The sequence below is a fragment of the Mya arenaria genome, chromosome 5 (assembly GCF_026914265.1).
Source record: "Mya arenaria isolate MELC-2E11 chromosome 5, ASM2691426v1".
Classification (NCBI taxonomy): Eukaryota; Metazoa; Mollusca; class Bivalvia; order Myida; family Myidae; genus Mya; species Mya arenaria.
The window spans coordinates 60,156,070-60,172,624 of record NC_069126.1 but is presented as its reverse complement, the minus strand read 5'-3'; the positions used below and the strand labels follow the sequence as shown (position 1 = coordinate 60,172,624).

At 34.8% G+C, this 16,555-nt stretch overlaps 1 protein-coding gene across 1 annotated transcript; it reads right to left on the bottom strand.

Moving 5' to 3' along the window:
- Positions 1 to 5,265: 5,265 nt before the first annotated feature.
- LOC128234322 (uncharacterized) lies at positions 5,266 to 14,669 on the bottom strand. The gene is made up of 15 exons (XM_052948496.1): positions 14,614 to 14,669; positions 13,850 to 14,161; positions 13,392 to 13,727; positions 13,003 to 13,305; positions 10,647 to 10,961; positions 9,939 to 10,226; positions 9,294 to 9,584; positions 8,918 to 9,031; positions 8,707 to 8,764; positions 8,458 to 8,477; positions 8,163 to 8,242; positions 7,660 to 7,793; positions 7,097 to 7,131; positions 6,204 to 6,271; positions 5,266 to 5,943 (listed from the first exon to the last, which is right to left on the bottom strand). Exons 1-15 carry the CDS (start codon positions 14,660 to 14,662, stop codon positions 5,770 to 5,772), a joined length of 2,577 nt encoding a protein of 858 aa, XP_052804456.1. The 5' UTR covers positions 14,663 to 14,669; the 3' UTR covers positions 5,266 to 5,769.
- Between the last annotated feature and the right edge of the window lie 1,886 nt (positions 14,670 to 16,555).

The following is a 16,555-nucleotide window of genomic DNA, read 5'->3' as shown; positions in this document are numbered from 1 at the left end:
CACAAACTTTTTTAAGGCTTTTATTATTGGTTGCTTCTTGCCTTGATGCAACAATCAATCTCGAGCCCCTAATGTTCTCTGGGATCCTTGCCTCAATTCATAATCATGGTTTTTTCCGGGCAGTTTTTTACATAATGGCGAGCTGGAATCAATCATAAACCTCTACCTAATCATCGCTTAGGCTAGTAGGCAGTGTCAATGAGTTTTAGTAATACCGTCAGTACTACCATAATACTGCCTATGCACGAGGAGTCATTGAGTGATTGACTTACTTATACTACCAATGTAAAAAAAGGTATTTGATTAATAACCTTACGGTTACTGTCAATGTAGGATGAGTCACTGGGAAATAGGCTTAACTTTGCTGCCTTTATAATATGAGTCATTGGGTGATAGGCTTACCGTTACTGCCAATGGCAGTGTAGTCATTGGGAGATAGACAAACCGTCACTGCCAATGTCAGTGTAGTCATTGGATGATATGCTTACCTTTACTTCCAATGTCCGAGTAGTCATTGGATGATTGACATACCTTTACTACCAATGTCAGTGTAGTCAATGGATGATATGCTTACCATAACTGCCAATGTCCATGTAGTCATTGGGTGATAGGCTTTCCTTCACTGCCAATGTCAGTGTAGTCATTGAGTGAAATGCTTACCGTTACTGCCAATGGCATTGCAGTCATTGGATGATATGCTTACCTTTACTGTCAATGTAACGGGAGTCATTGGGTGTTAGACATACCGTTACCACCATTGTTAGTGTAGTCATTGGGTGATAGACATGTCGTTAGTGTCAATATAAGTGGAGTCATTAGTTGATATACATACCGTTAGCACCAATATTAGTGTAGTCATCACATGATAGACATACCATTTTATTGGGTGATATGATTACCTTTACTGCCAATGTCAGTGTAGTCATTGGGTGATATGCTTACCTTTACTGCCAATGTCAGTGCAGTCAATGGAAGATATGCTTACCTTAACTGCCAATGTCAGTGTAGTCATTGAGTGATAGGCTTACCGTTACTGCCAATGGCATTGCAGTCATTGGGTGATATGCTTACCTTTACTGTCAATGTAACGGGAGTCATTGGGTGTTAGACATACCGTTACCACCATTGTCAGTGTAGTCATTGGGTGATAGACATGTCGTTAGCACCAATGTTAGTGTAGCCATCACGTGATAGACATGACATTACTATTGGGCGATAAACAATTCGTTACTGCCAATGTAAGTGGAATCATTGGATTGATGATACGACCACAGTAGAATTACGATACGACAACAGTGGACTAATGTTAGGATCACACTAGCTACATGATACGACCACTTTTGCTTCATGATACGACCACAGTGGTTTGATGATACGAACACAATGGATTGATGGCATGACCATAATAGATTCATGATGCGACCACAGTAGCTTGATGATACGACCAAAGTTGTTTCATGACACGATCAAAGTAAATTGATAATACGGCCACAGTTGTTTCATAATACGGCCACAGTTGTTTCATGATACGGCCACAGTTGTTTCATGATACGGTCACAGTTGTTTCATGATACGGCCACAGTTGTTTCATGATACGACCTCAGGTGTTTCATTTTACGCCTACAGTTGTTTCATGATACGAACACAGTTGTTTCATGATACGGCCACAGTTGTTTCATGATACGGCCACAGTTGTTTCATGATACGACCACAGTTGTTTCATTATACGACTACAGTTGTTTCGTGATGCGTATATAGTGGCTTAATGATATGACCACAAGGACTTGATGTTACGACCATTAAAGATTGATCAAGCGATCACAGTGGCTTAATAATAAAACCACAGTGGCTTGATGGTACGACCACAGTGGCTTGATAACACGACAACATTGGATTGATGATGCGACCACACTGGCTTGATAATACGACCACAATGGGTTAATAATACGACCACAGCGGATTGATGATACTACCACAGTGGCTGGAAGATACTACCACCGCGGATTGATGACACAACCACTGTGGCTTGATGATATGACCACATTGGATTGATAGTACGACCACAGTTGATTGGTGAGACGACCTCAACGGTTTGATGAAACGACCACAGCGGATTAATTACACAACCACTGTGGCTTGATGATACGACCACATAGGATTGATCGTACGCACACAGTGGCTTGGTGATACGCTATGTTACCTGTTGTGTGTTCCAAAAAGAAGTGTGGTTACCATCTTTCACTTTACTTGCTTTAGGGAATTTTGGCTGAATTTATTCTTTAGTGTTTTATTGAACTGAATCAGGCTGTATGCTATGATCGTGGAGCATCAGTACGGCTCTAAATTACGATTCTATTAGCAAGTCAATGTTCAATATCCAAAATATACATGTACGTTAACAAATTTATCTAATACTCCTGACCTCTATTATCATAATTTAATACTTTGAGTGTTGTCCGAATATATCTCCAGTTCTATTCGTAACGACCATTTGTGTTAAACTGTCATCAGGGTCATAAGTATATATTTAACTCGTTGGACTCATTTATATACTCAAGAATTGTTTATGAGCTGTTGAAAAACTGACGCGAGATTCAGTTTTTTTTTTATTGTTTCCTCATATATTGGTTCGGACAATACGAAGTCACATGTTCAAATAAGGCGTGATAACATTTAAGTTGTTGATGCATCCCGCGTTTAAAGTTCGATTTAAGCAATTTTTATACAAATGTGAGCTTATCTCTGACACTGAGTCATGTTGAGGAATTCACGTTAACAGCAAAAGCAAATTTAAGCTTAGAAATACAATGGACTACAAGACAACCTTATGACATTATTTACAATTTAATTGAAAAGACCTTTCCGATAATACGTTAAACAGTGGTATGACCGTCTGCGTGTGAGAAACAACACCTCTCACAAATGGAAACGACACTTTGTCCTTCACACGACTCAGTTTTGCTGAAGACATCCACAATCATGAAACCTTCATGAAGTTGACTTTACTTATACAATGTTTTGTTTTAGCTGCTTAATCGGTATGCGAAAACCGTCGAAAAATTGCCTGTATAAAGAAACTCTTGACGTAGATGAAATCGCTGAGCCTCAAAGACCACATCTGAAAGCATTACCTATGATTTACCTCAGTTGATCAAGAACCGTCCATTTTGTTTACGACAGTATCAGGAATTACGGAAGGAATTGTTATGGGTGGAGTGGGGTCTTTTTGGTGCAAAGTTCTTGCAAACGATGTTTAGGGTATCATCTTCAAGGTCCGGAACTATGTTTGATCAGACTTATTCTTATATCTATTCGTCTATGGTAGATGCCATTTTGCATTCATTTGAAATGAACAACACTGTAACCATCGTTAAGGCCAGACGCATATGGTTAATGCAATTCTCTCATATGATAAATGCCACTCAAAAAAATAAAACTTTTATCAATTATTCTTATCTTCAAACTATGTTCACTGTTATAGCAAGTGGTATACCAATATTGTGTATATTCGTTCATCTTTAAGAATTACATTTTATGTTTATTTGTTACGCATGGACTTATTTAAACCCAGAAGAAATGCACACATTCTTTCATTTCCGTATTTATGTTGTTTTTGTTTAATAAGAATGTATTAAGTGCAGCATATATGACATTTGCTAGAGTAAATGATGTTGGCCTCGCTGGTGGTTTATCATTCGGCAGTTTTATTTGCCGATTTCTCAGCCTACGTGTTGCAGGAATGTTACGTACTTCACTCATAGTGTGCTTCTTATGAATACTATGTTCTGGTGTTTTCTGGATTTCTTGTGGACAAACAAGGCTCGCCGGCCTACATTGAAGTTATCTAGACAACGATGAGTAATACTAAGGACAGTTTGTCTATGGTTTATTTCTTAGTTTCATATCGTTTTTGATAAGTAAGAACATAGCAACTGTTTAAGGAAGTTTTTATCGAAGCGATCGGCATGATCGTTAAATGTCTGCAATTGTTTAAACTGAAACTATGATGCATTGTCGAGCTTGACACTTTTGAAAAATTTCCTGTATCATGTTTTCGATCATTGTCCATTGTATTCATTGTAATGAAATGCCAACATATTTATTAATATATTTTGTGGTCATACCCTGTGAATAGTCAGCCAAACAGAAGTTCAATGGGTCCTTTGATATATTTAGGAGTATTGAAACTCACTCTTGTCCCAAACCGAATCAAAAGGCATTGCCAAATTAAGAATATACCGTGTATTTGTTTTATTTTCATGTAAGTGATGTGTTAACAACTTTAGTAAAAGATTAAGTCCTTTTCATGTGCCATTTTCGCTTTATTCATGATTACCTCAATGTTTTTCTATTGGCCCTCAATATTTGTACGAGGAAATGTCCACCATTTGGCTTCATCTCGTGATTTTATTAAATCTAACCGTTTGTATTTTTTCCAGGAATACACGAACTGCTCGTGTGTATCAGCCAGGGACGATGGGATCATGTCGAGTTTGGCACATGGGTCATGTGACTCCAGCTGTCGATTCCTCTATACATTCCTAGCGCTAATGTTGCGCTAAAGTATTTTCTTCACCGCTGCCGAGAATCAGCCGGCGGAACAGGCAGTTCTTAGGTAAAATAATGAAATAATGATATGTGCGTTGCTTGTCCAATAATAGCAGCATATAAAGTGCAAGGAATTCTACATTTGCACATTTGTCCAATGGATGTATGTGGCTCGTTCTCTGTTATTATTGTGACGAATAAATACTTTATGTGGATGAAATTCAAAGAGTTGCAAAATACTACATATGTCAAGGGAGAGAACTGTCCCGAATTGTATTAAATTATATAAGTCCCTTCAACTGCGGCGCTTTATTGTCTAAGATATCTATTTTACAGTATAATGGATGCCGGCTGTCTCATTTTTCAGGCAGAATATAGAAACACATCATGTAGGGTTTACGGCGATAACATTATACGGCGCAATTACTTCTTCCTATTTTTGAAAGGCAAACTATTTCATTGGTGTTTTTTCGTTGTGCATTGTGGTTGTATAAACCTCCGAAAGCTGCTTAATCACGAACCGAACACAACGCAGTAAATGTTCAAACTTTTGACATCGCTACCTCTCTGAAGGACATGCATACGTCAACAAACATTTTACAAAAGACAATTTATAACATAGATTCGATGGATGACAAAAATGTCAAGTACTTATTTTAATCAATTGCAATATGTTTAATGCGTTTTATACAAAACATATCATATACATAATCGGAGAATCTACATGTATACTTTACTTGTAAAATGACCATTAAATGTTGGCCACCAGCTGGTATTCCAATTCTTCTCGCAAAAATGTTCTTCTGACTGGTTTACATGTAGTAACGCTCATCAAAAGTAAATGTAAAGCAATGCATACATACAAACAAACTCCCCAATAACCAGTTATCTCTTAAAATGTTCTCCACATGAAGACAATAAATTATAATTCAATATATACACTGTTATAATGCTTGCGTATGATATCATATTAAAGCATACCAATACCAACATCAATTAGATGTTGTGTATAATAGGTACTTGGAAGAAACAGATACACATACACTCACATCATAAAGCAATCCAGCTCGCTTGATCGGATATCATAAGAAAACAATTAAAAAAATTACACCATTTAGACGTAATTGCAACAAACACAAAACAAAAGTGTTATTCAACGGGACAGGGTCTGCATCCGTCTCTTGCAAAATAGAATTGTTTAAATCACTTAAACTCAAGTGGTCACACATTTTCATTGGATGAGTCAGGTTTAACACTACTAGATGCTCCAAATACAATGTCAGAATACTCTGTAAACTCGTCGTCACTGCACGTACGAAGTCCTACACGAAATTTCTCCAAGTGCTCGATATCGACATCTGCGTACACTAGCTCATTGGTCGAACGTTTTGGACTCTAGTAAGACAATCAAGATGTAGCAAAATGAAGTTCATTTATGATTCAAATCAATGAAAAAACTAATTAACTATTTTTACATTCCAAACAACATAAACCACTTGAATCAAAGCCAAAGCAGCTTGAATTTAGATTACTCATGACAATGGTTTTACCAGATTGTCATATCAAAAGTTGCGGCGTTTCATGACCATTAATAATAACCTAATATTCTTGAGGACATTAGATCAACATTCGAGTTCTTCGACATCCATATTTACCTCAGCATTTGGTGAGTCTTCGTTCATTAGCTGATTCTGCATAGAAATACCATCGTCATTTTCGTTGTCTGAAAAGAAATGTAAAATAAAGAACCTCATTCTGAAAATTGGACAAGCTTCGTGTAATTTATATTTAAAGATTACTGAATATCTAAGGGGATGCATGTATTATGGAATTTATTGTAAAAACTGATTATAAAACGTACGAAAACGTAAGACGTCACTTACAGATGCACCGTCAGAAAAGTATTGAAAACTCTATAACAATGGATGCTTACGATAGTAAATGACGCGTTTTCTTCAAGAGATAGAACCTTGAAACAATGCATCTTCATTGATTAAATAAGTAAGCCTTTTACGTTCAGTCAGAGGGACACCATTGAAACAATGCATGTTCACTGATACGTTCATTTAGCATTTACGGTCTGTCAGAGATACAACATTGAAACAATGATTTTTTATTGATACAGTCAGTAGGCTGTGTACGGTCCGCCGGAGATATAATCTTGAAAACAAAAATGTGCTCATTAATAGAACCAGTCAGCGCTCTTAGGTCTTCCAGAAATTTTAAACAATGCATGTTCGTAAATACACTCATTCTGCCTTTAATGGTCCATCATAGATATAACCTTGAAACAACGCATGTTCAATGATACAATCAGTGAGCCTTTTTTACGGCCTGTTAGAAGCAAAACCTTTAAATAGTGCATTTTCACTGATACATCCACTAAGCCTGTTACGGTCTGTCAGCGATAGAACAATGAAACAATGCATTTTAATTGATACAATCAGTAAGCCTGTTGTTCCAGAATACACAAGATTGCACAAAACTCCATAAACAACACAGTGTTTATATACTATATAAAAACAACTAGGTGTGTTTATCACAATACCTGTTGTGTTAATATGTTCTTTACTTTGACATCGACTGAAATATATTTGTAAAACAGTTTTGTTATTTATTTGCTACACATAAAACATACTTTATAAATTTCTTATCACACACAATCGTAACAATAGTTCACACACTGATTTGTCCATAGTTAAAAGCAGAAGCTCATTAAAATAGTTATATATTACACTAAATCGTATAGAGTCATTTGAATGACAGTTATAACGAAAACTTATTTGTCGAGATACACACGTACGGTGAATTTGAAAATAAAAATAAAATGAGTTATAGCTAGTAAAGATACATTTTCGATACACGTACCAAAGAAGTCGTAAACGAGATACCGATGTGTAACAATTTCTTAAAAGATAGTATCGTGTATTTGCTATTTATATTACACAGAGATGTATGTACTTGTAAACCCGAGGTCGTAGTTCAGTTACCACGACATTCGGTAAAACAGAGATAACAAATATATGAACCTGTTCAAAAAGTAGATGTTATAGTATTAAAATAAATTGTTTGAAAAAACACGACATTTGTTATTATCCGTCGTATACCTACCGTACATCAGGACCTGTTTCCAATGGAATACTATTGTCGTTTGATGGTTGTTCTACGTGGGCTGAACTTTTAGTAGCTGCATTTTCGACGCACTCATTCATAACATCACATGAATGCATACATATGCTAGAAGACTGTAAAGATTAAGTTAAAAAAAAACAAGTTAGGATACCGTGAAGATATTTTAACAAAACATATGTTTCGATTGATACGGTCGATATACTGTCAAATTATTTACTAACCAAGCAAGATTTACACCCCTTAGAGAGTCGAAAAGCTGAATAAGCAATTACTTTTCAGCTATCTGATAAAATTGTCATTATAAGCGACTGAACGGATTACAGCGTTTCAAGCGTAAAAATATGTCGATGTCGATTGTAAAACCAGCCCCCGTTTATAGTAAAATGGTTTGTTTTAAAGACCCATTAAGTTGTATTAACTAATAACTCCATACACAGCTATTGTAATTATTTCACTTAAAAGTGTAAAGATTACTGTTTTACCGGAGCAACGTTTTCTAGATCTCTGTTTGTCCCGTGGATAACAGCATATTCAGCAACGCCAGTATGTGCATGTGTTACGTCTATATAACATCAGAAGAGTTGGTTTATTGATGCATATAACATGTTACATAAATGGAGAACTGAATGATCTTACCCCGCATCGAAACAAATGGTCAGGCAAGAATTGTGTGTTTGAGCTTATATTTAAATTTGAATCCGAAACATACAACTAAAATACTAACAAAAAATAAATCGTTCATACAAAACTGATTATTCAGTTATAGTTTATATTTACCATCTCGTTCTGCCACTGGCCTGAAAATGATATTAAGACATGAACAGGTTATTTGTTTGGATATATTCTAAAACAGCATATGGTGTCTGATCAATAGGCCTAGAGAATATGCCTTGATGGATCTCGAATTTATGACATGCAGTGTGCAAAGACACAACCGACACCACTAGACAATTCTCATCCTTTGTTAAGACATTTGTAACATTCATGTTCACATAATTGTCGTACTTTTAATATTAGCACACTTACGGTGGCTGAAGTTGTGCCAGCTGAATTGTGTCATTCTCGTTCATAAACTGCAGCTTTGCTAAAATCGGAATATCATGAAGAGAGGGAAAACATATAAATATTATAACAATAATAAATTACTTCGAACTATTCAAATACAGTATTTTTTAGAATTTCCCTCCACAATTATTTATTAATATTCGAAATATTAATAATGTAACATAAGTCATGCCTTGGTTGCGCTGTAGATATAAACACACGCCAACACTAACAACAAAAAGAAGTGCAATTCCGCCCGCAGTCACCATTGCAACGCCCATACTGCCAGAATCTGAACCAGTTTTATCTTAAATAAAGGATGTACTGACTTTTGAAATATTTTTTCAGATACGACATTGAGCCTTGTTATTTACAATAAATCAAAAGGTAAACAACTACAATGTGTTTAATAAAATTGATTTAGAGCTTAATATTTGTTTTCATAATATAATGTAAATTATTTATTCAAGCTTAATTACCAACTATTTAAACAAAACCGTTAAGAAGATTATTGCATAGAATAAACCTACACTAAGTAAGAGACTCAACGCATTTAACATATATTTTACCTTCTTTATATCTTAGCTCATCAACAATTACAATTGACCGTTCGTCACTGCCATGTTCGTTCTGTGCATAACACGAATAAACCTGCTCAACGTCAGATGTAGTCATTTCATAAGTGCATGCTGGTGTATTAGAACACGTCTTTGTTTGTGTTGATATTGAATTAGACGATTCCACCATCGTCCAAGTGATATTTCCAACAGGATGAGAATTCACAACACATGTGAGCGTTATGTTGGTATTTGGTGGAACGGGTAAAACGGGGGTTGAATAGACAACCACTGTCGGCTTTTCTGTACATATTAAGTTATAGAGTATAGGTACTTGTTTAATTAAAATGTGCATTAGTGGCATTTCATGGAAATGGCTAAACAACCCATTTGATTCAACAACGCTTCATAAGCCGTGTAAAGTTAGTAATATTATTGAGTGAAAATTTCTCTCAAACTACCATTTCAAACGACAATTACTTTGGATTCATTTTAGGCAAATAAATATTCCCGCTAAACTCTGTGTGTAGAACATGTCATTGGAGCATACCACAGGATATTCGAATTCGAAATGTGGTGAACTGTAACCGAAATATGTATTAACACACATAATTTAACATGTGGTTTGCATCTATTTCCATTTATTTCCGCACTTACCTGAGAATATAACAGTTGTTGCGTTTGTAAGAGTATTCTTGAAGTATTGACATTCAGAACAACATCTTATTTGTTTTCCATGATCTTCATTTTTAGCGCTGAAACTAATTTTTGACTCTGTAACTTCCTTAAATGTACGATTTTCAATTGAAGTGTACTTAAAATGTTGAATTGTTGATTCCCATTTAATATTACAAGCTGGATTAGCGAACATCGATGAACAACTTGCGGTAATAACTTTTGATAGGTCGTCTTGCTCAATAACGATAATGAGACGTGATGGGGGATCTGAAATAATTAAAACCCAAATATAACACCGGTTCCTGTTTGATTGAAACTTATCATTGTTGAAATATTACGGAATAAGACTAACAAAAATAAAACAAATTTTACATTTTTCTCATACACATACATTTTTTTATACATTTTGAACAATCTTTATTTAGGTTAATAAATGGAAAATCCCCTCACGGTCATATTATTATTATATGTGCAGAATAACATCTATCTCGAAGTTAGCGTGTGTTTTTCGGTCGTTAATAAGTACATTACATAATTATGACTGTTAACCCTAGATATTTATAGAGCCCTTCTAAAGCAGAAAAAAAAACAACATTTGTCCTTATATGCAGAGGCGTTTGCAAAAACAAGCTTAAATAATGGCAAGTTTTATGAATAGAGGAAAAATAAAATCATTTTCACACTTACATTTGTATAATATGTATACACTGTTTGACACACTCTCATGATATAATCCATTCATCTCTGGAAACTGTTGACAGGTCATGTTCTTGTTTCCCCATTCCCTCTTAAACGAATACAGTGTGGATACAGATGTGTATAATCCGGTTGAGCCGTCAATCGTTGTTGATACATTGGTATTGGTATCAATAACAATATCTTCGACAAGAAATCTCAGCAATGGAGGCGGCCTTGCGCTCGATGAACTGCAAGTTATATCCACTGTTTCTCCCTCCAAAAGTTCTCCATTCACCGAGATATACGGTGGACCTTTGGGACGTACTTGAGAACGGAAATTTTAAAAATAGGTCGGAATTAACAAAACGCCTAAATATTAGATGAACTAGACTAAGTTCAATTGTTTTAACCATAATATAAAGAGATACATTGGGCTTATATAGACATTTTACATGCTTTTAATTTAAGAACAATTAAACGCATATTGCAATGACATTAACAATGGCACTGCTTTCCATTTCAATTTAGATGCAATGTATGTGTAGAGTTAAAGACGGCACTGTAGCCGAGTCACTTGCCATTTGATGCAGATGTTAAACGAAAACGTTCGTTATATCTGGATTGATGGCTGTATTTCTGTTATGGAAGCTGTGTATGAAAGCGAAATAACGATAAAAAAATATGAAAAACCAACCCGATGTATGCTGTTAAGACAACTCCGATGTAAACATCAATTACAAGTCAAGCACCATTCATGTTACCACATTATATGCGAATACTAAATAGTACATATAAATATAATGCAATACGGTTTTTAGCATATCTCAAATATATTATAATATTATTGATATATTCATGTTAAAAAACCCGTCTTATACACATTTTAGTAATATATTAATTACGAACGTCACAAAGCTCAATTATTGATTGATTGAAATCTTAAAAAGTGTTCTTGTAATGGCATAAACTAGGTTTTCTCAATTGAAAAGATTGAACTTATCTATAGGTTATTTAAGTACTTGAACATTAATAAATAATACAAAGCTCTACTTAATTGTTAACAATTGCCTTAAGGAAGCAATTAATATTTTGTAATTTTGATACACGAAGACAATCTTAATCTTTATATTTAATGAGTACTAATTCGCAATATCGTAGTTCCACATTTTAGCCAAATGATAACTACATTTATTCAACTTAATCATAATATACTATATGGCAAATACTTTAATTGATGGTTTTCAATTCATAGATGTGAACGCGAAAAATATTTTATCTAAAGTAACCTCTTTAAATTTATTTCAATGGCCTTTTCCTGACAAGATGGTGGAAATATTATACATAAACATTACATTAGTGCAAAAATAACAATCACAAACATGTGCTACATTACAACTGCCATATGTACCAAAGGGTTATAATTGTAAACCCATATTTATCCTCTTTAAATTGCGTTTAATAATAAATTCGAATTGTTATTTATGTTTAGGAAATTTAATTGTAAAGCAGCAAAATCCAAAAGTGTTCCGTTTGATTTTATAAAACTTTAAACCTAATTCACCATTAACCCTGTTTGGGTTTATACACCGGAGTAGACATGTATGACTGATGATGGAATGCTTTTTGAATATCAAGTATTGCATCCTCGCCCACGTTAAATTAGGAACTATATTCACATTATTCTACTGTTCTTGTTCATATTATATACATAAATGCTATATGATTGATTTTTGCAAACGTGGGAGGGGGGATAATTCGCAGTGTGATAAAGTAAACCATATATTAACAAGTACAAGCATATATGTTAAAGAAGTAAAACTTTTCAGATCATATTGAATTTTAAAAGAGTTTGTTTTTTAAAACACATGCAGAAAATGTAATTGATTAAAGATATGCAATGAAAGCTTTCACTATGAGAATTTACGTTCGATTCAACAAAACTATATTTAAAGCGTCCTTGGCATTTCGAGCAACTTTATAGTAAAACAGCATAGTCAAAGTATAATAAATCATGTACTTTATGTCTCTCTTTGATTAGTTTAAAGGCAGTTTTTATTTATAAGGTAGAAATGGATATGCATATTACGGATCATTTTTATTCAGCAATATTATGTCACTTTTTAACGCACTGGTCAGATTTGATCTACACTAAAGATGAAAGAAGTCGTTTCTAGTTTAAACATCTTAATACAAAGATACAGGGTTTGATAATTAAATGTTTGCAGACGAACATACGTCAATTCCATCAGAGAAACGTACATAATTAAGAACTATTGATAATGTTTTGCAACCATCTTCAAGCCAAGGTAATCCTAACATGATTTGGAGGCCACAACTATTATAGAAAAAATATAAAACGATTTACCGACAACAAATATTGAAGCTTTTACTGACATGTTACGGTGTACTCCAAAGACTGTACAAATAACATTCAGTTGATGTATTGCATCTGCTGGTTCGTCAGATGAATTCAAACCAAATCGATTCCTTGACAAATTGCGTGAATCATACGGATTTATTCCTATTTCAAACTTGACATTGGTTTCATTATACTCTTCAACTGTTTCATCCATTTCGCAGTACACTTTTGCAAGTGTTTCGTTTGGCCTTAAAATGATACACTCTCTGCATGTAGAAATGTTGGCCAAGGGACCTATTATCGGCTTCCCTGAAAATATCATTAACATTTGTTTAAAACAGCAAGCATATCCATAGTGCAATATTAATGTATGGTTTTGAATAAAACTCACTGACCTTTAATTGACACAGTGATAATATTAGAGTTCTTTGCAGAAACTTCACTGTACCCACACTGTATCCAATACGCTCCACTGTCACTTTTCTTAACATTGAACATAGTAAAGATATACTCAGCGCCCTCCTGGTCAAGCTCTACGACTCCGTTTGCTAGTTGAATGGGCGTCAGGTCTTTATTATTGCCTTTGATGAGTTCTACAGAAAACCTGTTTGCATCTTTTTCTTTTGCAACTGCTGGTGACGAAACATATCCAAGATTTAAATTGTCTCCCGCAAAATACGGTCCCTTCGATAAAAAGTACAGTTCTCCACAGCTGTTCGCATTTGTGTAATCTGGAAAAATGCGCAATATATAATGAGATAAGTTTATATTTTGTTATGTTATACCGTATAATTTATCAAACTTTAAGACAAAATTAAAATACTAAAAATAAAACAACTAAACTCAAACTAACCTTTTAAATTCAATTCGAGCAATGCCGATATGCTTTTATTGCCAACTGATGTGTATACAGAGGTACCATTGAAACTCCGATCTACGTCAGCTATTGTGAGTAAGGTAGATTTTCCCTGATGCTGAACACGTAAATCATCCTCTTCAATTGCTTCTGCAGGTGACCCTGGTTGTTTTATATAATACCACCTGACATCGCCTATTGAAGTCGGTGTAGTCGGTATGAATTCGAACGTCACGTTTCTCCCAACAAATGTTGGTTGAAATAATCTAAGCATTCCGACATCATTTTTAACAGTGATTGCAGGAGTACCTCAAATAAGATAAAAGTTCATAATAATTAATCTTTTATTTGGTCAACTACGTACGCTGGTACAATCTTAGCACATTGACATCATTTCAACAGTCAAGACAACATTGAAGAGTAATTACGTTTTATTTGGTCATGTACATATTTTTATTGGTGTTTGGAGAACGTATCGAAATATTATCACATTTATCCATTAAAATAGCAGTGCACTGGTAGCTACAGAAAGAGCCCGGTAGATTATGTTTATCGAAGCACGAAGCATTGAATCACAAGCTAAAGGCCTCACAGACGGTAACCGACTGACAGAGAACTTACAAAACAACACAGATATATTACACATGAAATAAACACTTTGATAAATATAAATATTTTGCAAGCTAGTACAAGATAAACACAATAATGTATGATGCACAATTGTTAAGAAAACTGTAAATGCCATCAAAACAGACACTTACCTAATCCCTCACAATAGTGTGATATATAAATAAGTATTAATAACACCATACTTTTACACGCGCAGGCTAATAAGAAAATCATAGCCTTATTGCGATGGTCAACGTGACTTCGGTCATTATAAATCAGGCACGTGCAAGGAAGAAATTCTTAAATGAATACACAATGTTTTAATTGTTCATACACAATGAAAATAATATCCGTGTAGATAATTGTGGGTTTTAGAAAAATAATAATTTCCAAGCTTGGATTTGTGAGAAAATATACATATAAGCTAAAGTCAAGTGACTTTGCATTGAACTAATTATGATAAAATTGTCTATAAAAACCACATGCGACGCGCGAAACATCTTAGTCGAATACACAACATCGAATGCAAACAATTTATGCATGAGCCATGAGGAATTAAAATAATGTAGCCATAGAAACACTGTTTTTATATTAATATTCTTAATACAACTAAACACTAGTTCGTCATATTGCAAGTTACTATGACAGTGTTGAAAATTGAATTAATTCTATTGATTCTGGGGACAAATGCCATGTTTTGAAGATCATTGCTCACGGGCTTTTTTATATTTCACAAGAATATGGCAATAACACGACGATTACCCTGATTTATTTCTGGTCACTTATTCTTGCATTTAAAAGTATCCATAGAATGGACACATTTTTATTCCATTAGCTTTAAGTTCGGTTAAGAGAATCAGTGGTCGACTGTTTAACATATATTTGAAGTGGTTGATTTGTACAGTATGTGCGTGTTCTTTTAGCAATAACTGTTGAGAGCACAGATGCGATTTGACATAAAATGAATACTAAAATTTCAGAAAATCCCACTCGATCTCCCGAATCCGTTTAATAACCATCTCATTTCAATAGTTGATACAAACTCAAGTATTCTTTATGACAAATTAGTGCATTGTATTATAGTCGGTGTACAAAGTAAAGTATATGTGGTTAAGTTTATTATTTGGTTATCTCAGTTGTGTTGACCTGTGTGTATTGCAGCTTATACTAAATTACCACACACAATTCCAATGAACGAATCACCATTCAGTGTTCATTAGCTTAATGTAAAGTAAATTTCTATCAATCAGGTTATTCTTGTTTACACCATTATATGAAGCATTCAAGCATTCTTGCTTTGAGTATGCATTTGACAACTCCCCCAAGATACCGTGCCAACAAATTCGCCAGCATTTAAACGTATGTTTACGTTTCAGTTAACAAAACATAGTTTGATGCATGTGTTTTTTTGCTTAATGTTGGTGTTGTTTGGTACGTCGTGCATCCCGTGTTATGCGTATGTTGTGCTTTGGCATTGTACCATTGTTTTGTACGTCGTTTGTCCCTCGTATTGTGTCTGCTTGGCTTTGACCTTGTGCCCTTTATAATGATGATCGTTATTTGTAAGCATTGTTTTGAACGTCGTTTGTCCCTCGTTTTGTGTCTGCTTGGCTTTGACCTTGTGCCCTTTAACATGATGATCGTTATATGTAAGCATTGTTTTGTACGTCATTTGTCTCTCGTTTTGTGTCTGCTTGGGTTTGGCCTTGTGCCCTTAAACATGATGCTCGTCATTTGTAAGCATTGTTTTGTACGTCATTTGTCCCTCGTTTTGTGTCTGCTTGGGTTTGGCCTTGTGCCCTTTAACATGATGATCGTTATTTGTAAGCATTGTTTTGAACGTCGTTTGACCCTCGTTTTGTGTCTGCTTGGCTTTGACCTTGTGCCCTTTATCATGATGATCGTTATTTGTAAGCATTGTTTTGTACGTCGTTTGTCCCTCGTTTTGTGTCTGCTTGGGTTTGCCCTTGAACCCTTTAACATGAAGATCGTCATTTGTAAGCATTGTTTTGTACGTCGTTTGTTCCTCGTCAAGTGTGTGTTGGGCTTTGACCATGTGCCCTTAAACATGTTCATCGTTAAAAGAGGCCACAC